Source organism: Salminus brasiliensis, chromosome 19, assembly GCF_030463535.1.
Source record: "Salminus brasiliensis chromosome 19, fSalBra1.hap2, whole genome shotgun sequence".
NCBI classification, from domain to species: Eukaryota; Metazoa; Chordata; class Actinopteri; order Characiformes; family Bryconidae; genus Salminus; species Salminus brasiliensis.
The window spans coordinates 19,930,336-19,954,194 of record NC_132896.1 but is presented as its reverse complement, the minus strand read 5'-3'; the positions used below and the strand labels follow the sequence as shown (position 1 = coordinate 19,954,194).

At 39.5% G+C, this 23,859-nt stretch overlaps 1 protein-coding gene across 2 annotated transcripts in view; it reads left to right on the top strand.

The window, feature by feature from the left end:
* gria1a (glutamate receptor, ionotropic, AMPA 1a) overlaps nt 1-23,859 on the top strand; it is a 125,350-nt gene that overhangs the window by 45,167 nt on the left and 56,324 nt on the right. For both annotated transcript variants that reach the window (XM_072663427.1, XM_072663428.1), the window contains exons 4-7: nt 385-569; nt 9,166-9,219; nt 21,476-21,634; nt 23,172-23,339. In XM_072663427.1, the coding sequence (XP_072519528.1) occupies nt 385-569; nt 9,166-9,219; nt 21,476-21,634; nt 23,172-23,339 (566 nt within the window). The remainder of the gene's footprint in view (nt 1-384; nt 570-9,165; nt 9,220-21,475; nt 21,635-23,171; nt 23,340-23,859) is intronic.

Genomic DNA, 23,859 nt, shown 5'->3' with positions numbered 1-23,859 from the left:
TCATACTGCCCACCTTACATATCCTCTGTATCTATTTAATAATGTATCAGAAAGTTTTTTTTTTTTCAGTTTTGGGCCACAGCTTGAAGCCTTTTGGGCATGGAGTGCATGTATTTACACAACTGATGCTCAGCCAGGCTTGTCCGGTTTCCTCCTTTGGATGGCCAGAGTGAGGCAGATACATTTGTGGAACTGGGAAAATGATTCACATTTGATTTTTCACTGAACTGTATTGTGTAAAAGATGCATTTTTTCATGATGTTTTTTGACCTTGAATTGTAGTCATGTCATTCGCGAAGCACGTCCAGAAAGCACCCCAAAATGCCATGCCCTATACTCATTTTTCTCTGTAAAAAAACTCCTTGCCTATTGCCCTTGTTGCAGGACTGACAGTCCTGCAGAAGGTTCTGGACACAGCAGCAGAGCGGAACTGGCTGGTGACCTCGGTGAACGTGGAGACCATGACCGAGGCGTCCTTTCTCAAAGTCTTCCAGGACCTGGACAAGAGGAAGGAGGGCCAGATCATCATCGATTGCGAACTGGAGCGCCTCACCTCTATCCTGAAGAAGGTAACCTGCTATACAGCTTCTCGCTGTGCTTGGGGAAGAAATTCCACTCTGGGTGTAATTGCACGTTTTCTAAAGTGTTCCTTCCTTCTCAAAACTAGTCTGGTAAAGGTCGCTTCTAAAAACAGCCTCAGCACATACTCTAAGGGACACATCTAGCATGTTAGTCACCCGCTGCCCGTGCCAAGTGGCAGGCTATGAAAATATCTTCTCCTGCACCGGCAGGCCCGTATGACTCAACTTAAAAAGAGCCAGAGCGTTCAGACGGAGCCTGTGGCTGCGGTTATCGCATCGAGGGCAGACTGCTCACTCACACAAAGCGTCAAGGACAGGGGGAGATAAATAACATGCCAACATTTAGAGCTGGTAGCAGCAATGTGGCGTTATCCCCGTCACCTCTCGCCTCCTCAAGGAAGGTGGGGGGATTCGTGCAACCGTAATTAACCTCATAGTTCTCGCAGAGCATGTAATCGAGAAGTGCCTTTCTTTACATTTGGTGTAATTATCTCTCATTCCTAACTCATTGATACAAATTGAGGAATTCAGTCAAAAGTATAGAGTCTAAACTTTCAATTAATACCACTGTTGTGTTTGTATGTATGTCATTTGCACCACATTTACCATGAAATACTATTCACTGTGTTGTGATAAAAGCCAGAATAGGCCACAGTGTATTTGCATGCGTTTAATTCATTGCCATGTGCTAACCCTCAAAACCTTAGCATACACCAATCAGCCATAGTATTAAAACCTCACTTAAAGGTGTCGTTTGTCTTGTTACAGTGGCACATGTCAAGCTGTGGGATATTTTAGGCAGCAAGTGAACAGTCAGTCAATGTGTTGGAAGCAGGGAAAATGGACAAGCGTAGGAATCTGAGCCACTTTGACGAGGGCCAAATTGTTATGTGTAATGGCTAGAACATCTTCATAATGGCGTGTCTTAAGAGGTATACCTGGTATGCTGTGGTCAGTACCTACGTAAAGTGCTCCGAAAGGAAGGACATCCAGTGACATGGGCAACTCACGGATGCTAACGAAGGCCCCCACCTCACTACTTACAGGTCTTAATGGATCTCGTACGAATGTCTTGGTGCCAGATTTCTGAGGTGACTCGGCAGGTCAGAGCTGTTATAGTCAGGGGAGGGGAACAGGAATAATATTCATTTTATTGTTTTAATGAAATGACTGATTGGGTAAGTGTGCATGTATAAACAGTTCTTAATATTTGAAACTGTAACATTTATATAAAATATAACAGGGAAGCTTGCACAAACTTCCCCCTCTCCTGAATTCTCCAACCTAATATACAAACTAAGTCAGGTGTTTTGGGGTTTTGAAAATGATTGAAAATGTGTGTGGTATTGGCCCCGTCATTTTAGAATTTGGCCTAGTGATTATAATGAGATGCAAATGGGGTTATAGTTTGATTAATGTTAAAAATAATACTTTTTTTTTTTTTGCAAGACTCACAAAATTTGTTTATGTACATCTTTTGTTTACCTGCTGTCATTTCTATCCTAAATATAGGACAAACACCATAGGTCAGATATTTATTTGGAAAATTGTTATAAGTATTTTCACCACAGATAATATCATGATACAGTTTAGAGTGTGGACAGTTGGAAGATTAGTTTTTAGTGGCAGAAATAGAGAGATGTAAGGAATTGTTGACATTTTTGTAACAGTGAGTCTCTGAGGCTGTTTTACTATTCCTCAGAGACTAGAGTGCCTGGGATCACTTCTGCTCGGGGAGTTATTTTTTATATTCCTGGGGACGCTCATAGATTACCCTTAGAAGTTTATCTGTTAAACCTTATCTTTGTTATTGCTGGATGTCAAATGGAAAAAGTCAGAAATGCTGGCAGTTGGTAGAGGATCTAAACTGAGAGTGTAATTCATTAAGTATGCTCTAAAGTTCTTTGACTCGTAATAATAGCAAAACCTGTTCTGAAGCTATATAGAACCATCTGCAGATGGATTTCCACTGACCAATAGAGACCCTTCAACCAGGCAAAGACCCAGTTAAGAGGTTTTTAATAGTACAGTTAATATGTACAAATGCATATGTACTGCATGTGTAAGAGACAGTGATATTAACACTCACCTTTTGGGTTTTTCCTCTCCTCTCCTTTCTTCTGTGGCTCAGAACGTGATTGTGATCATTGCCCCTGCCTGGTTATTGATGACTCACTATCTCCAGTTAAGCTTATTGCATCGGTTTGTGGCTATTTCTTTTCCCAGCACGTTTTAGAGTCCTCCCCGTTATCATCCATCACAGCGCATTCACAATCTACCGCGCTGGAAAACAACATAAAGGCCATTTTTTCTTATGACAGTGTTTTGGCTTGTGTGTTGTTTAGCCAGGTTGTGTGAGGATAGCTCTTTGTGTGGTTACACAACAGCAGCTGCCTTTCTCTGTAAGCAACTTTTAAAGTGGGAATATCACTTCAATTAGGTCATTTCAGGAGGGCTTCTTTTCCACTCCATTCCGCTGATGTGTGTGTGTGTTTTCACATGAGGAGGGCATGTTGGGTCTCAGCCATTTATTTTCCTGGCCTGAAGCTGGCCTGCAGGGGGAGGCTGTATTGGGGGTCAGTGTTAATAACTAATGCCACTGTCTGTCACACCCGCGAGCTAACGTCTGCTCACCACTTGAGCTTCAACACAACACACAATTATAGTTCACTTACACAACACAAACACACACACACTCACACGAAACCGTAGCAAATTAGCAACACTACATTTTTAGAAACGGTTTCACACACAGATACAAACACTGACACATTCAACACACACACACACACATTCAAAAATGTACAGGTGTTTTAACTCTTGAACTCTTTTTCTCACTCACACACACAGATCTCTGCCACGCAAAAACCTTGTATTTCCACATTTCTCTCTTTTTGACATATTGTCTGGCCGTTGTTCTTTACATTGTGTCTGCTCTCATGATGAGGGTACCAATAGAAGTGCTCCAAAATGACATGGGATTATGTCTTTTTACAGTGACGTCCACTGAGAGATCAGAGGTTTTTTAGTACTTGCATATAATTGGGGATGTCCCGATCCAATCCAGTCAGGTATCGGCTATTTAAATCCCAATCCAGTTTTGTTTTGTTTTTTTAGCCGTGATGTTCAGAGTACTATTAACCTGCAGCAGTGCAGATGTTCCCAGACTATAGAGCTATTTTACAGTGGAACATGAAAACAGATCATAATATCTGAACCTTTATATCACTGAAACTGAGATCTGTTCTACACACACACTATAGAAACCCTATCACAGCACATTCACCCACTATATACCAGTTATTTTACCTCAGTAGACCAACAGCAACAGATTTCAGTCCAGAGTGCGAACCACTATACAGGAAGTGGTTAGGCAGTGTTTTAAAGGAGCTGATTGGTCAGGGAGGAGTCAGACTGGATTATAACATTTACATTCATGGCAGATAAATGTTATCCCAAACGACTTAACGTAACTGCAAGGTTACTCGAATTATAGAGGTGGGCCAATGTAGTGTTTGAGTCTTGCCCAAGGACTCTTATTGGTGTAGCGCAGCATAGCCACCCAGACCAGTAATCAAACCCAGGTCTCCCACATGGTGTGGTAGCTCACTGGTAGGTAGTGGCGTTACCTGTTGCGCCACACCAACCTCAAATTATATGATATTAAACACACTATAAAACAGTCATTTTCAGAAAAGTCTCTACTAAACTAAAGCAATCAGTCCAGAATGTCTCCGTATAGAAACTGCTGCTGAAAATGGAAGGCCTTTTTACTTCAGTATTAATCAGCAGCTCATCTGATCTACACTGTATGGCTGTATTATTTATACAAACACAAAGATCAGACCAGATCAATATGGGCTCGTACTCAGCATAAAGAGACTCGGATTGGACTGGGAAGGGAAAAAATGATTGAGACATCCCTACTTACAGTGGATGGATAAATCCATAAAATGGGATAAATGGATTATAAATTAATTATGTTTAAGTATTCAACGGGCTAGAAATGCTCTTGTATGAATGACTTGGATGGAACAAAAAACTTTCTACATTGCGGCCCATTGTAAGTTAAGAGGGTTTTGAAGACAAATCTTTTTTGTGACAATATTCCTTACAAATGCTGCCCCGCAATAAAGTTTTACCAAATTATTTCAACCTAATCCTGAATCTAAGATTTAACCCTAAAAAGGGGAGCACATTAGCTCCCACATGGGTGTTTCATTCTACTAATAAATGGATGTAATGCCTCTCAGAGTCACAGTTTTGCAAGCTGTTGTTCAGTCTTTAACATCAGGAGTGAGTGTTTTCTGGAAGACTGTTCGAAATGACTAGCTTCTTGTATTAGCCATCATGGCCATGAACCATGTGTGTTAAAATGCATCATAGAAAGACAGTGGAAAACAATCAGGTCCAGTTAAGGTTATTTAAACTGGTAGTGTGTTCTAGCTAACTGGCTTGACACACTGTCCCACACAGTGGGCTACTATATTAAACTCATGTCAGGGGTTGAACGGAAGGAGCAGTGATCCTTCTGTTAAGTAGCAACAATCCAGGCGGTGGTCCCTTCCCCATGAACAGAACAGCAGGGGGAGGTGCCATGTTGGGAGGGGATTTGGTTGCCCAGTCTAGCTTGTAGAGACAGGTGCATTTACTCTTGTGTAACATCTGGCTAAAGTGCATCTCGGATCCCTTTCTGAAGAAGTTGGAGCAATCTGATTTGCGTGTTGTTTAAAATGCACCTCAGGTGCATTCAGGCCAGCACTTTTGGGTGGATAAGTCCTATACTATTATTATTTAGACACTCAGGACACATGAAACAAGGTTTTACTCTCAATTTTTGTTGGTTCTTACATTGTGGGATTGCGTCGGTTTTGTCCGGTTCTCCTACATAGCTTGTTTTTCTATGAGCACACCTACATCCATACCCACACACATTCATACAGGCCGTGGTTCTGCTCCGGATTGCTCAGAAAGAGTGAGTGTAGCTTAGGCAGGACAGATTGAAAGATTTGGAGTGTTAATGTGTTCCTCCTCCGTCAGTGCATGACTCACTGTTCTCTGCACTGTTGCCTTCGCTTTGTGAGCTCAGATTTGTTAACACTCCTGCTTCTCTCTAACCAGTAAGAGTCAGCCTTTCAACGCTTATGCCATTACAGACGGTCCCTGTAATAATTACCACACTCCTATGTTGAGTTAACCCTTTGAAGTCCAGAGTAGTTACTTTCATCTTGCTGCTTAAAATGGATTTATGGATTTATTTGTTTCCAGCTGTGTTTGCAGTAACTGTGCAATAAAAGCTGAGAGAACAAAGTAAGATACTTGTGTAGGTTAGAGCAATATAAAACTGTGGTATATTTGCAACACTAGAAAATAGTTACTTCATAAACTGTTTCACAGAATGCCTAAATTAGTTCAGAATGTATGTGGTCGCTGTCCAAAGAAAAACATGTATCTCCAAAGCAGTGGCTTTACAGGAGAAAGCAAAAATGTTTGGAACTTGAATGAATGAAAGTCAGTGTAAAATAAGTGTTTATTCCAAGTAATTTAGAGCATTTCTATTGGTCTGTTCATCCAGAATGATATACACAGTGTATAGAGCAGCTACCGGGTTTACAAGATAGGACTTCATTGGACTTCATTTCATTGAAATAAAGAGATTTTACTGATCACCTAATTTATAAAATCCATTTTTGCTTCAGTTCAGTCTTTCCGACTTGATGGTTCATATGCATTTGCATAAGTGATCCTTATCTGTCTTTAAAGCATCATTGTGTGAGAATTGTTATTGTTATTATTTCTCTCTCTTGGGCTCCCCCTACAGTAAGGAAGTCAGACTGACACTTTGAGACACCCCTAAAAGACGCGCTTTACACATGCATTTCTGGACAATCTGAGAAGCACAGAACCATCACTGGAAGTGAAAGAAGCATGTAGACTGAGGCAGTACAGTAATATTACAGGATTTTGATGATCAGACATGTGTTCTGATCATCAAAGTAGGGTTGACTCCCAAAGGGCTTCATTCTTCCATTAGCACTAGGTGAAGCCTAAAACTATGGTTCATAATTATTCAGCTACAATGTTAATGCTGAAGTTTAATGTATGCACAGTGGAAAATAAACACTTGTTTCTCATTAAGGTCACATGATCAGAAATTGAATATGTGTTCAGTCTAGGACCACACATGAAGTTGGCTCAAACCTGATTTGAAGTTCAGAAAACATCTGATCTGGATCACATTAAGTCAGAGAATCTGATTGGTGCCACTACAATATGGTAATGTGAATGTAGCCAGAGTATCACATTATGAACATGATAAAGGGATTTTACTGTAGCTTTAGCCAATAACAAAAGCAATAGGCAAGCATAGTCTTACCTACGTCGGGTGCCTATAGTGTCTGAACAAGTAACAGGTATCACCTGATACACATTATTAGAGTACTGTAAAGTACTGTATAGTAAACTTCTAGCCTATAACATCGGATTGGGACATTCCTAGTTATTTTTATAATGTCAGTAAATCAGAGAAATGTGAATAAAAAAGGAGGGTTGTTTTGATTGATTGAATCTGCACTTCCACACATCTTTGTTCATTATTTATAAAAAAGTGTCCTAACTGTGACTTGTAGGAGTTAATATACTCAGAGAAAATAACTAGCTGTTGGTCTCATTAGGATGGGAAGGAAGACATGAAGCAGCGCTTAACAAGAGCAAGTTATCATCCTGGATTGGCACCGACTGCCACTTGAGCAAGAATAAGTGAACATGGGTAGAGTCAACAAACTAGTAACAGGTGTATATTTGTGTGAATTGGAGCTGTCAGTGTGAAGCTGGGTGACTGTTACTGCTCTGCAGTGTTTTTGTGTGTGGGGGGGTGCAGCTCTGCAGTCATTATGGCTCTTAAGTGGGCTCTCTGTGAGAAAGAATGTCAATGCTGTTCCCAAACTCATATTCCTGCTGCCCACTGTTCTGCCCACTCCAAAAAACCTGCAGGAATTAAACCTTAGATGTGTCTTGAAAGCAGGATGGAGTGTTGATGTCTTTTTTTTTTTTCTTCTGCACACTCAGAGGAGATCTTAGCGTGCAAAATAACGTTACTGTTATGTATATCTGCCGGTCACCATAGGTAAATTTTAGATGATAATGAATTGTCATCAATAGAGGGCATGCACTGGCGTCATGTTCACATAAGGGGAAACAGCCAAGCCTCATATCTGAGAGCACAAAGTTGAGGGAATGGTCTTAGGTTTGCTTGCTTTCCAATTTCCAATTTAAAAATACTTAGCATGTCATTATGCTCACAGCTACATAGGGCTTGTTTTTTTTCCTGCCTGTTTTTAGAGCGTGACATCACCAAACAGTAAGCTCACACCTGTTTCTTGCTGGGATTCCAGTTGTTTCTGCGAATTGCAGCAACCCATTAGTTTCTCTTTTCTTGAGCTTTCGTCAGTCTGTAAAAGGAGAGCTCTGAATTCTTGCTGAATCTGTTTGTACAGTCTGTCGCAAAGGAGATCTTTCCCAATTTGGATGTTTTTGTGTTTTAGTGACATTTAGTGCTAGTGCTGCCATTCAGTGGGCGTGACTGCAGTGACTCCCACCAACGAAAATGTCATGTGCATACTCTATAATTTTGAAAAGACTTAATGTACATTTTATATGTAATATTATATTAGATTATATATATATATATATATATATATATATATATATATATATATATATATATATATACACATACATATATACACATATATACTATGTATATAATACATATAATATTATATTAGATTATGTGTGTGTGTGTATATATATATATATATATATATATATATATATATATATATATATATATATAGATTTACTTATATACACACACACATAATCTAATATAATATATACATATGTACCATGTATATAATACATATAAAATAATATTATATAATATTGTATATATTATTATACATACAACACTAACTAGACCTAGCCAACTACTCGGCAACTCTGCACTGCCCTCTAAACTTGTCAGATGTTAGGACTCTTGTTGTTTTCATGTGATGTGTGAATATATTTACTAGTACTAGTAAATATACTACTAGTGCCATAAATACATCATAAAATGTCAGTTTCAAATCCACACAACTATCTTAGGCCAAAACCTGTTTGTTCTTATAGAAATATCAGCTAAGATTTGGGATTAAGGTGGGAAGATTTTATATGAATGAAAAAGTAAAAAGTCATAAGTCAATATGGTATCAGTTTTTGCTCGTTAAATTGCATAATTAATAATGAATGGCATTTCTGTTTGTTTTTTTGTTTGTTTTTGTAAGCACAAACATGGTTTTATGGTTTTACAATCTGTACCTATGCAAGTTTAGTTGTGCATGTTCCTGCATATTTGACGCAGCAGTGTACTAAAGTGTCGAGTACAAAAAAGGGCCTGAGCTATTAGAAGTCTGATTAGTCATTGCTTTGTTTCATTGCATGAGTGTTAATGACTTTTGTTAACTGCTCTTACCTACTGTTAACTGCCTGTAATGAGCACCTTTTTTGAAAAGCCTTTGTTTCTCCCTGTTCTCTTTTTTAGATTGTAGAACTGGGAAAGAACGTGAAGAGCTATCACTACATATTGGCAAACCTGGTAAGTGCTGAATGAATCCATTGCACTTTCTAACGTGAACATTCCCATTCATCCATTTCCGTCAAAGATAATACACTGTGATTAAGACCTGAACCAGCAGGAAAGGAGCAGCAGAGCCTTTACAGCACTGGAACCTCACATAAGCCACTGGTTAATGGTTAAAATGGGGGGGGGGGGGGGGGGGGCGCTGCGTGCACAGTGGTATGTGAGCTTTTTGTGCAATAGAAAACTGAGGGAGCTGTCTGTCGAGTGTGTCTGAAGGTACCCTCAAGTATGACAATGGAACAGCAAATTGATTTAAATTGAAACGGCGATAATTGCGGCATTAATATGCCGCCGCTTGCTTGTGGATGGCTCACTGCTGGGGATTTTACATGAGTGCAGACTGGCCAGTTTGTTAGATGTAATTGTAAATGATAAACGATAAAGCTTGTGAAGCAATAAAGAAAGATTTGCAAGCGCCTGCTATTTTCATAATGGCTGAATTTTTACAAAGCCCGAATGACTTGCAGGATCCCAGCTCGACAAACTCAATTCCAGTTCACGTTCTCCTGGTTGTGGAGGCCTGTGTACGTGTGTGTGTGTGTGTGTGTGTGTGTGTGTTGGACTGGATGCTCATATGAAAAGCTTCTTCTCCAGGTCCGTGCCTTACAGGTGACGGCTGGTTTCTATAGTAACATCTCCGGCTCACTGCACCACATTTAAGAGGACGCGGAGCGGAAAACGATACAACTCCGTCCATCCACTCAGCTGAGAGATATGGGCACCTGCTGGAGCAGGTACTTTAAAGAGTGGGGGGGAGGCAAGCGAGAGAGAGCGCTGCAGTGTGAGGGGTTTTAGCGTCTGTGCCACCTCTCGTCTTTAAACCTCTGCTCAGGGTAAGCCGACATAAAAACACTCTTGCTTGTATAATCCTGACAGGCTGTCAGAGTCGCCCCGGACAAAGAAAACAAGCATGGAGGGTCCCTCAAATCTCTGCTTTTGTTCTGTCCCCCGAGTGTTCAGCCGATGTGTCTGGCTTAACCCTTTAAGGCCTAAACCTAAAAATGGCTGACTGAGCATTTAAACCACCTTTTGGTGACGAGCAAAGAGTATGTTATAGTTTGCTGTTATTAGACATAATATGTGCCATGAGCTCCCAAGTGGCATAGTTGTCTGAGTGTTGGTCCTATCAATGCTGCCTTTGGGAGGAAAACCTCTTTTTTACTGTTTTCAAAGACAGTATATCGTACTCTTACCTTTTTTCTATTTGTTGCTATGGAAATGAACACCCCTATCCAAATTTCTTTTTTGTTGATTGTTTAAGTGAAATTAGGTCACACTTCCTATACATTGAGCACACTTAAATATGCTATTTGTCTGCAAATTATGTGCACAATTTATTTATTATTATAAATTTATTATAATTTAGTATTATTTATTTAGCTGAATTTAACATAAAAAGCACACAACTTAGTCTTTGCCATATTTTATGTTTTACAGTTTTCTAATATGTTACATTAAGAACTATATATAAAATCAACTAAATATAATTTGATCAGAGTGGCCACACTTTTGACACTGACTGTACGTCAGTTGAAAAGTATATCAATGATCTCTGCCTTTTGCATTCTTTTAAACTGCTGTCTTGGGCTGACTTGTCTAACAAAGGTGTTGAGGGCAACTGCTTCTGGTTAAGCACAAGATTCAGAACAGTGTCACCTAAACACGTCTTTTACAGTGTCATTTAAGCATATTTACTGTGCAACTCTAAAATGATCTTTAGTCTGATGGTTACCTCAAAATATATGTACTAATACATGGTTATACTTCACACCCAATGCAAAAAATGCTTCGCAGATTTTTCAGTTTAAAATCATCAAACCTAAAAATTCCATTTCACCAAAAGAACCTAAAGCACAAAAACAAGATGTTCCTTGTTTTGCCTCCATATTTCATTTATTCGTGATGAACACTGTACACAGTAAAGTAGGACAGCTCATCCTATTTCTTGTTTAACATGGAACTTGTGTGTTGACATCTCAGTGGTTGCAAAATTCTTTCAGGATCAGAGTGAAATCTCTTAAATGCCTTAACAGTGACTCTTTCAGCCTTCGGCTGCTGGAATGGTGTGACCTGGTTGGCGAACGTCTAGACAGCAAACCTGGGTTCTTTTAGGAGACACTTTTTTCTACATGTTGCTCCTGTCTGTTGCCCTCAGGCACAGTTTAAGTTAGTATGTGAGAGATCTTAGATCAGCTAAAATCCAGGCAATGACAAGGCCGAGTCTGGGGAAGGGAATGCATGGCTGCTTCTGCTAGTGCGCTGTAAAGCTGTCTGTGCAGTGTTCTGTTCTCACACGACAGATCCCCTCTCGATTAGGCATGATTAAATGTACTGTGTAGTCAAAAGCCTGCATTCTCTGCATTTTTATGGTAAAAGAATATTCTGTGCTCACAGAAAGAAAGAGAGAGAGAGAGAGCTGCATAGCATCAGTTACCACATCAGTAGAAACCTTGACTCAAAGAACGCTTTCACAGAGTTGGGATGATCCACCTTGAGGCAACCTGAACATTTTATAATTTTCAAGTGTTTTCCTCCATAAGCGTACACTGAACATTGCTTCAGAGATTAGCACAGAGCCAAAAAAAAAAATCAGGAAGAGGAAAAAAAACAAAATGTACAGAATGTTCCCCTTACCGTACATGTAGCGGATCAGCCAAAATGTATTTGGTGTAAAAGTTTTCTCCTTTCATTTTGCACTGGAGCTACTAGCTTAGTGCAGCTGACAAGAAATGGAAGCTTATATCTAGTGTTTAAAATGGGCTGGAGGTGTGAATGGTGACCATAGTCGTTGGACATGCAATCCTAGTGCACTCAATTTAACTGACAGGACTGCAAAGTTTGGTAGTTGCCCTACTGAAACACACCCACTTTGTCTGGAGATTAACTGGTGAGCACATCAGTGAATCTCCAGGTGTGTTTTGAGTATGGCAACTACCAAACTTTGCTGGAGCAGTGATGACCAACGTAACTTTAACATTCTGGCAATTTCTCGGCTTTATATCTTCTGTGTTAATGAGCTGGTTTATTACTTATTAGTTGTGTTTAGATCTGGGTAACTGTAGTTACTGTAATCTGGTCCTGTAGTGTGCTTGCCTTCTTCCATTCTTCATTTATTTTAAAATCTCCAAAATGCAGAGAACACAGCTACTAATGCTGTATTCTTTGAATTTGTAGGCTGCTACTCGTACCAGCATGATGAGAAACTCCTTCACTCTATGAAACTCTGGTTGTCTGACAGTGTGTTGGAAGCTCAGAAGTGAGAGAGCAAAGCAACGTCTTACTGTTTTGGTTAACTTGGTTTGTCTAGAAATGTAGTTCATGTGAGTGGGTGTTTGTGTTGGAGCACAAAAATACAAAGTTGTTGAAAATGATCAGACCTAAAAATTCCAAAGCACAGAAGCAAGAATGAAAAATTTTCCTTATTTTGGCTGTGAGGAAGATATTGATATAAATAAGCATGTTGTATATGAGATGTGTGTTGAAGGCCGATTAACCTGGTTTGATCAGGAGTATAGTTTTATTTTGTGTGTGTGTGTATGTGTGTGTGTGTTGAAGGTTATTTATTTATTCTTTATGTTGAAAGTAAACTCGAGCGGTCATTTCTGGTGGACCAGTGATAAAAATTGCACTCTGCCACTACAGTAGACTACATATTACATGCTTCCTGCTCTATATTGAGGTTTTTAACTTAACACCAGCCGAGTGTTTATTGCCAGACACGATGGTCACGACTCAGGGTAAATCAAACATTTATGCATACCTGAACCATGTACCTCAACCAATGGGCTTATAGTAAAACTGATGACTTTGCATAGCTGGGACTTCTGGTGTATTATGTTTCCAACTGATCTAAAAGTTTACTCACAATTTACCCTCAGTTAGTGAATAATTTTGTTTGTAGATCAATACTGTAGCAGCGCAAAACTGGTTAGCTATGTGAGGTAGAACTTCCCCTGGGTGTCCAAACAGCAGAGTCGCTTGCTGTCTTGAAAATTCCCATCTCTTCCGAGAATACTTGGGTGAAGAGTAGAGTACAATGGTCTCCATATTGACTTGTGTTTAGTAGTATCTAAGCTTAGAGGTATCTTTGAATTTTAGTCTATTCAGACTAGCTGAGGTTATTCTTGAGTAAATAGCAAAGCACTTTTGTAAGTTGCTCTGGATAAGATTGCAGCTAAATGCAGAAAATGTAAATGTAGAAGTTCTGGCGAGACACATATAGTGTTTCTTAATGTAATTGGAATTGACATAAAACGCTTAGCATTAAGGTATTACTCAGAGGTTTACCAGCATTTTACCTAACTGTATTGTTTCTACTAACAGTCTCGGTACAAAAGGCCAAGAGGGGTTCGTCATATCATTTGTTGGCATCATTTGCTTTATTGTTATCATTTTGCTATTTTAAAGACTTTAGTTTGAATGCAGTCTTTGTTAGAAAAGAATGTGAAGATATTGTATGTTACAACAACGGCATGGGCAACACGGTGGCCACACAGACCCTGGAGCTGGCGTTTGTGTTTGCTGCTTTCTGTCTGTGAGATGTTTGGTGTGTTCTCCCCAAGGTTTTCTTCGGATTGCTCCAGTTTCCCTCATAAACATTACGGTAGGTGAGTTAGCTATGCTAAGTAAGTAAGTGGGTGCATGTTTGTGTTGCCCTGCAATGGACTGGCACCTTATCCAGGGGTGTATTCCTTCTTTGTGCCCAGGGATTACAGGTAGGTTCTAGACCCACTGTGAATTTGTCAGGATTAAGCCGATAAGAAGATGAATGAGTTAATGAATATTAATGCTGTGCATAAACGGACATTAAAACAGCCAAGTACATTAATTGACTTAATTAAAGCCATTAAGACAGAAACAGATGGGCTATTCGGTTTAAAATCACATTTTCATCATAGAGAATGCCACATAGTAACACATTAAATGGATAATATTCTCACATGATGACATGGAAAGAATAGGGCGCCTTAATCAAGCAGTTAACTTGGATTAAACCTGAATTACATGCCTGGATCATCATATAATTGCTGGTTTCTGGCTGCCTATGGAAAAAGGAAAATATGTGTTGCGTATACATACAAACCGCTATCATCTTGAAGTCCGAATTTTGTCACTTTTAGTCACCGACTGACTACATGTAAGGTAAGAAGAATAGGTTTATGGTGTGTTTGGTGTCCAAGTTTTACTTCTTTGTTTTTAAAAGCAGAGCTATAGGGCTAATGTTTCTCGTAAACACTACAATCCAACAGACACTCAAATCTGTTTGTAAATGCATGTCCACACACTTTTCTGAACCTGCTAAACCACATCCGGGTCTTTATTAAGCTCATGTAGACTTGTAAAGCTGAGGGAAGACATTTCGAAAAACAGATTTTGTGCTGAATTCCTGCAGAATTTGACTCCTCTTCATAGGCACAGACTTATACTGCGTTCCATTCGAATCTCAGAATTGCAGAATTTCAAGTGGGAAATTGAAATCATATTTCCTACTCTAAAAATCCCAAGAGTCTCACCAACCCCAACCCGCAGCGCACATCAGCAGTAGTATTATACAGTTTATTTGCACTTCTATCTACTTGTGTCTCATTAAAAGAGTTGAACGCACAGTACTGTCCAACTCCCACCTGTGGACGTGTTTCCATGTTGTTTGGATGCATAAAATACCATATAATGTGTTGTTCTCAACTTGTATTGCTAAGAATGCTAAACTGGGCCATAAAAACTGGGACCTATTTTGGTTACATCTGCCATAAAACACCAGTAAAAGACTGTCAAACCAGTAGTGGTAAATTCCGAGGTCTTTAGTTAACTGGTTTTTAGGAACGTTTTGAAATGTTTTGACCTGGATGCAGTTGAAATTCAGAGGGCGAGTATTAACCTATAGTGGTGGCAACATTAACATTTCAGCTCCAGTTTAGAACTAAGAAGCCAAATAAAGGCTAAAAACAACAAATATATCTTGGCTGACTTTTTTAAACCTGCGGAAATTTATATTTTTGCTGTTGGGCTGGAGTGGCAATGACAGAGGTACTATTCTCCCTATTACAGGTCAGTGGAGCATCACAATAATTTGGAAGCTGTTATTTTAAGGTAAAAATGCTGTGTAATGTAAATGGAAAATTTTTGTAAATTAATGTTTTTGCCAAAGCCTTCCTTTAAGATCCATGAAGCAATGTGCTGCCTTGTGACGTACCCAGACAGTGCATACAAGCACTCATAAACCGTGCCCATAAAAGGGAGAAGTATGAAGGCATCATTCATAGAAGAGAATACCACAGCCTGCATGAACACAGCGAACATCATCACACGCTGCCTGCCCCGGCTGAGGAGAACACAGCCGCAGATCAAACGGCAGCTGCGGTGGCAGCAGTTCAGAAATAAAAGAGAAAAAGCAGCGCCTCATTAGAATCAGAGAGATATGAAATGACTCTTGGCCTGCTCCGTTTCTCCTCCATATTCTCTCTCTCTCTTGCTCTTTCTGCAACTCCCAGAGCTGATTCACCATGCAGACAGATTACCTGCTGCGCTCTTCAGCCGCCTTCTCCCTGAGCTCCTTCGAAGACGAGATTCAGCAGCTCTTTAATTCCTCTCTTCCTCCTTGCTTTTATTTCTTTCCCCTCTTTACAAATCACCTGATCAAAGCTCACACTGTACCCAGGGACCCTTGTGTCTGCTGTAGCAAGTGTGTGTGTGTAGGTGTGTGTGTGTGTGTAGTTGATGACTTTTTTTTTTTTATCCTGTTACATTTCTCTGTATGTATTTGGGTGTGTATGAGAATGCTTCTCACTGCACACTGAATGCTGGTAAAAAAAAAACCCAGACTGTAGCTCATTTTTGTCATTCATTTCATATGAAATTTATTTTGTATACCAGCTTTTCATTGTGAAATTGAGCTACTGTTAGCATAGTGACACATTTGTTGCTGTTTATTCAGATTAGCTACACAATATTTTCGTGAATTCAGTAAAAATATTTATTGTGTGAACAGAACCTGAACATGAATGTCGCATGATTTCTGCAGAACAAATGTAATGCTCAAGTTTTAATTATGAATGCATTGATCCAACTTTTTCTATTCGGATACCGTTTCGGATACATAAACAATCCGATACCATTGTTGAATAAACCATATACTTCACATATGGGGAGATTAAGATATCAGGATTGACTAAAATTCAAAATCTGTGAGACCAAAAAAGAGCTAGCAGATCCTTCCTTCACGGTTCTCCTTATATGATACACCAGCTGTGGCAGTGACATCATTGCTCCTTGCCATTAAAGAATACATTCGTAGAGTTTGCATAAGTCAATTTATTTAACATAGTATCTTGGAAACCACATCCTGGCACCCCCCATCATTTTGTTCATTCGTATCATTTGTTGTTCTCATGTTTTTACCTTTTCCTATTTTTTTAATTTTCCTGTGAATTTGCTGGATTATCAGTGCATGTACTATATACAGTCTTGAAAAATAGAGCACCCCATTAATTATTATTTATCACTACTTAAAAATGCAGCTGCAGATGATTAAAACATCAATAGTGAGGATTTTGGTGGGCTTATTTAAACCTCAGATGTGTAGTTTGATTTGCTTGATTGTTGAAGTGAGTGGTTTCACCATGGTGAGAGCCATAGAGCTTTCTGCAGTCTTCAGAAAGAAGGTTGTAGATGAATGGGAGTCTGGGAAGAGATTTAGAGGAAGTCTCCAATAATCCTACAATATCATCTACAGCCTGATTTTCTGATTGCACCATGCCGATACCACTCACTTCAACAACTGAGCAAAACAAACAAAGGCTATGTTCCCACAGCAGGTAAAAGTGGCCCAAATCTGATCTTTTTCATTATTTGTGACACAGATGTGTTATCTGTGAGCAGTGTGAACTGAATCTGCCACTTTTATATGTGGTATTAAAATTTCATAGATATCCGTGACATGACAATGCGATTCATGCAACTGTTACAATCAAACTCAACATTAGAAAAAAACAGAAAATGGACGACAGACAGCAGTCAGGGAGGTTTTCAGTGGCGGGATAGTGAGATAACAGACCAAACTAAATTGGAAGCACGTATGGCAACCGTTCCGAAAAATTCCCAAGGAAATGTACGATAGAAGGCACTGCTGGAGTGTCAAAAGGCAAATAAAAACCTTACAAGCAAAGTTTTAGAAACCAAGAACGTCGTTTAATGAAGTGGCCCTTTTTACAGTAAGCACAAACGCATTTCCAATGATGAGCATAGCTGTCAGCCTCTGGAACTTCTTGATAGCTCCTGTGATAAAACCTAAACCTCACATTAAGCACTGCTCTTTTGTCCATGCATGTCCATTTAGAAGTGTGAACTATTTAGATGAATGTTGGGTATAGGCCACATTAAAAAGATGTGCTTGAGACTAAAAACATTGGATTTAGTGAGAAAATTTGGCAACATTTGTTTTGGTGAACATAAATGTCTGAGGTTTAAATAAGACAGGCTCCTCCAAAATCCTAATCTCCAATCTCTAATGATGTTCTAATCATCTGCAGCTAATGTGTAGCACCTCATTCTAAATGTAACCATTTTAAGTAGTATGAATAAATGTGGGGGTGTTTTACAAATTATTTAAAAATGCTTTTCTTGGTTTGAGTATTTTCTTTATTTAGATTATCTCCATCTGCCAATATTGTTCTGGTAAAGATCAAATGTTCATATGTTAAAATATATTTTAAAAGGTTTTCATAGGCTGTCCTAATTTTTTTCAGATGACTGTGGCTGCACTTTATTGACCATAGCTCATCTGTTGCTGCATAATATTCACATTATACGTACAAAATATTTTCAGTGCATGTGATTGTATGGAATGTGGAAGACAAAGGGAACAGAAGTATGTGTGTATGTGTGTTAAGAGACTGTGGCAGTGGGACACTGGGTTCTGGGTGAATGTGTGTGCGTTTGTTAGAGGTGCAATGTGTAGAGCAGCAGATGTTCTCAGGACCACAGAGACGTGCTGGTCCTCCTACAGAAGGTAGTTGTAGGTTGGAGGGCAACGCACACTCAGCCAGGCCAGCACAATCACTTACACTCACACACCACAAACCTGCTTTCTTTCCATCTCGTTCTCTCTCTCACTTACTCATATACACAACACAGGGGCAGGATTTGGATTTGATAGGTTCAAAGAAATGATCCCACTGTCCGGCCTCACCAAAACACTTTGTTACGTGTTCCTGAAGATAGAAAGATGTGCTCTACTCTCAGAGCTTAAAATATAGTTGTAAAAATAGGGGTTCCAAAAAGGACCCCATAGTTCCCAAAATAACCTTCCAAGGCATGATTCTTCAAAGAAACCTTATTGGAAATTAAATGTGCAAGTGTGAAGAAATAATAATAATAATAATAATAATAATAAACCCAGGCAAGTCTAGTTTTGCTGGACCGCCATTGGCTGCATTGAATCGCCAATGGCATGTCAACAAGCTCCCCATTACTGCGGTAGTAATGCTAATGCCATTTTAGCGATGCTGGACGAGGCCGGCGGCTGGCGATAGCAATGCTCATGCTGTGGTAGTAATGCTAACTTCATGGTAGTGATGCTAACCCCACTGTAGCGATGCTGGGCAAGGCCAAAAATATGAATAATTTCCAAGCTGCTTATTTTTACATTAAGTATGAAATTATAGCCAAGGTCGTGCTTTTGCCTGTCGTTCCTTCAGTTTTGCAGGTTTTGCAAGGACATATCTAAATACATTTCTGTTCAGTACTTTAATTCAACCCAACAGACAAAATTGACATTTATTTAACACTAAAAGCTCTACGTCCCCAAAGTTTTGGCAGGTAGTAGAATATTTACGCGTAGCTTTTTTAGAAGTGTGTAGAGGGAGCGCTGATGTATATTTCACAAAGAGAGTACCAGAAAAGCTCCAGCTCACATCATCCCACTGCTTTTTTACCGCAGTCACACAGATCAGTGGCTCAAATCTCACAGCTCACACTTTGAGCCGCCGACGTTTTCTTTGCTGCCAGGATGTCAGATTCAGCTACCAGTGAACGGTATAGGCAGGCTAATCCATGAATGGTTCTAGGTATATTTATATCTTGGTGGCATACACATACAAACAGGCAGATGCACACGCTCTTAGGCACACATACACACACACACACACACACACATTCTGTCAAAGCCTCTGAGCACAGCTCTTAACACAGAGCACACACACACTGACCTGTGCGAAGTGAGTATGATAATCTAACCACTGGAAGGTTCTGGGGAATGACCTTGTAGAATGAAGCCGTGACATGAAGCTATGTAAATCCCCATCCCCTTTAATAAGCGCGGCAGAGCGGTGTATGGGGATTCTTTAGAGAAGAGACTGCTAAAAGGCTGAGGTAGCGAGCCGGTGGGCTGCAGCATTCAGGAGCCGCGCTGGCAGGCTGATTAGATTGCGCAGAAGCACTTAGATTAACAATAACAGTGGGATTAGAGTCAGCCCTCCAGCAACCTCTCCTGGCGGCCTTCTGTTGTTTCCTCGCTCTTAAATTCCCGCTCGCCAGTCCCTGCTTTCTCCGGCTCTTGCAGAGGATAAGGGCCGAGCTTTGTTGGATAAGCAACCTTAAGTGAATGAAAAGGATTAGCCGGTTTTCATTAAGCGACTGGCCAGCTATTCTTTCAGCTTTAACCTGAAGCCCGCCGTTAGTTCCACAGCCCCCTCCTCTGCACTCTCTTTTCAGAGCTTTGCTTTGTTTAAAGCTAAAATGACTCTCTGAGCTGCAAATCAGCTCCAGGTCCAGAGGCAGTATGTAGGAATTTGAACATTGGCAGCACATTTTTATTCTTAATGTTGGAGGGAGCTCCCACATCTCTTCATTATGCCTAATCTCTGGCTCCACGAGCAGCCATTAACCAGCAGTCTGTTTTGAAGAGCCACATGTTGGACCACGCTTTTCCATTTAGGCTCCCACTGTGTTAGAAATGGAACTCTTCTCACAGTTCTCGACATTAGTGAAATGGACCATACTTATTCCGTATGGCTTAAAATGCATCATGTTAAAAGTAAATGGTTTTGTACTCCACATGGTTTTATCCCTCTGCCTGCATAAGGGTGGGCAAACCAACACTGAAGTATCAATACTTCTGAACCTCATGTGAGATGAGAAAGAATTGATCCCTAGGTACCAAAATAAATGACAAGTAAGAAAACACTAATGTCAATGTACACTACACTACAAAAGTATGTGGACACCTATATGGCATAAAGGAGCATTCATTTGGAGTGTAATTCCCATTTGAATACAAATGTGAATACAAATCCCATGTGAATACAAATCATGCATTGAGCGCCACATTACAGCTGTACACATACATTTGTTGACAAGCTGAAGTGAAATAAGCACGTCTTGCGCAGTTCTGCCACTTTAACAGTAGTAGCAGCGTTCCAGGCCTGGAGTGGCAATGACATCCCGATTTCAGTGAGTGTACCATCAGAATGATTTCATAGCTGTTATTTTAATGTACAATTGAAATGACATTTCTATGCCTGTTGCGTTCCCCAAATCAAAACACCTGTTTCTGTTTTTCCTTTTTATTAGTGTCATTATTGTCTTTAGAAAACAGGACTATAATGTTTGATGCACATTTTGATTGCACCTGTTACTGCTACAGTTTTGTGTAATCTAGGAATATAAGAAAATATTGTTGTAGATCAAAGTATTGTGATATGTTTTGCGGTACTGTACCAATTCTCAAACACAGTAACCATTTTTAATAAATAGTTTATATGCAAAGATTGATGGCAGACAGAGGTTCATTTTGTGTTGTGTTTAAACCCTGATAGCAGTGTTGCAATCTCTAGATTACAGTGTTGTCTTCAGATCCCACTATTCTGATTGGATAAAAAGTCAACTTTTCTTTTACTCAGATTTGATGCATGGTGGGTTTTTTACAATATGACAGTTTTCCTAAAATTTGATTAGCAAAGACATATCGCCTTGCTTACAGTATCGCAGTATGTGGAATCATAACCCCTGTATCATGATTTGTATCCTATCGCCAGGTTTGTGCCAATACACAGTCATACTGCCTTACAGACAATCTGTGTTTTCAGATATAACCCCAAAATGGTGGACAGAACAGCTCACTAAAGACTCCCATTGGACATACAGTACATTTCCTGCGGGATACATTTATGTTAAATTTACACGTACACTGTTTTTTTGTCTTTCTCTTTTCCAGGGCTTTCTGGACATTGACCTGATTGAGTTTAAGAAAGGAGAGGCCAACGTCACAGGTTTCCAGTTAGTGAACTATGACGACCCGACCGTGAGCAGAATAGTACAGCAGTGGATGGACTTTGACAACAAAGACCCAAAAGTTCCCAAAAGAGGACTGAAGGTACAGGCTCTCAAAAAACTACCATGCTGCACAAATGAGCAGTGCTCATTAACAACCATGGAGAGTCACCCAGATTTGAAGTGGGTGGTGCAGAAATAAAAACACACTGCCCAAAACATGAGACAGTTTTAGAGTGAATCAGAAATGACGCTAACTACTACAGCATTTACAGAGAGAGGAGAGGCGTTGCCTCAGATTTCAATTTAGCACTGCCATGCTGCTGTTTTTCCCTCTCACTCCAATCTGTTTATGTAAGGAGACTCATTAGCTGACACACATTTATTCACATTTACTCGCGCTCTTATAGCAATGCATGAAAACAGTCAGCATCAAATTAGAGCTGTGACAGTTGCTCGATTAAACTCGATTACTTCAATTTAGAAAATGATTAGAATTTACATTCTCAGTTAATCACAATGATTAGTTGACACTATGCAAATAACTCATATTTAGATTTTCCTACAGCTCGCTATGGCAAGAAAAAATTATGTGACCTAGAACCTAAACAATTTGACTTGGTCTGTTATTCTTTAGTTATGTCCATTTTTAGATTTTGTTTTTAAATATTTTTATTGCACAAGAAAATACAGTACAGTTACATCAAATCCTTTGCTATTTCCCCCTAATTTTGATCAAACTTTAATTTACAAGTTATTTAAAATAATTAAATTCAACAATTAAATAATATGAATAATAAAAGTTTTTATTGCAGCTAAAAAGGCAGTTCTACAAAACTGGATTACCCCTGGACTTCGATTGAAATCATTCTGGGCTGTTAACTTACTTAACATACCAAAACTTGAATGTACGGCTGCGCGACTTAACCATGCTAAGCATATGACTGTTGAAACATGGCAAATTTTTGTGTTACGGATTTTGGATTTCCTGCAAGGTATATGTTGAATATGGACATTTCATCCCTTATTTAATTTTGTGATGTTGTTCCTATGATCAGTGTAACTGTTCATGTCTCTTATGTGTGCTTTTTGCTATCTGTTGCCCCCTATCCCCTTGTTGTTTGTTGTTTTGTAAAATAATAATTCAGAAAAATAATAAAAGTTTATACATATATATAAAATATACATATATAGAGTGCTGATCATCATCTTAAAAACATTTGACTATATTTTTCAAAAAAGAGGACGCAAGTGACAAATGGGTATCCACCATAGTTAGGATGTTGTGGCTGGGGGGTTTCAAGGAGGCCTAATTTGTAGATCAGTGGCAAAGTGTATGTGTAAGGATGAAATTACCTTTCAAACCATGCAATTACAGTATGTTAATGTACATTAATAAATAAGAATTTACTCATTTAGACAAATAAATAGCCTTAATAGCCTGTATGATCAAATAATTGATCTCCAGACTGAATTGAGAAAATCTGTAGATATGGGATTGCTAATGTAATCAATAGAGATGGTTATATGATCTGTAGACCTGTAATCTGTAGATTACTCATTGACTAATTTCACTGCTTGTTTCAGGTGTAGCATTCTTCTTTTTCTCTGTTTCTTCTCTCTTTCGTGTGTGTGTCAAGTACACTGGAGCCCTCACATACGACGGGGTGAAAGTGATGTCCACAGCCTTCCAGAACCTCCGCAGACAGAGGATTGACATATCTCGTCGCGGCAATGCTGGCGAGTGTCTGGCCAACCCACCGGCCCCCTGGGGCCAAGGCATCGACATTCAGAGAGCTCTACAGCAGGTAGCCTGCCCTGGAGGAATCTTATGCAAATACACAAATGCTTATGCATGCACACACACACACACACACACACCCACACACAAACAAATATACACGTAGACCCGCAGACACACACACAAAGACACAACAATTCACTCTCATGCATAAACTAACTCACACACATGACTGGCATATATTTAGATCTATTTCGAGAGGCCTGAATAAAGCACCAAGAAAACAAATTACATCTCTATTCTGCCTCATAAAGTTCACCCTGATTGACCAGAGAGAGCAGTGCAATCGAATGTGACATGGTGGATAGTAAACAAACACAGTTGGCAATAAACCTTTATGTTGGTCATAATCTCTTATGACAAGATATATTTATAAATAGATAAAAGAGAGAATGAACACCTGACTTCATTTTGGTAGCCCTCTGCAGCTTTATGTCTCAGTGCTTGTGGCGTCTGATGAAAATAGTAACTCAGAAGATACAAGCTGGCAGGCAGGATGCCACGAAACGAAAACCTTATATGACTTG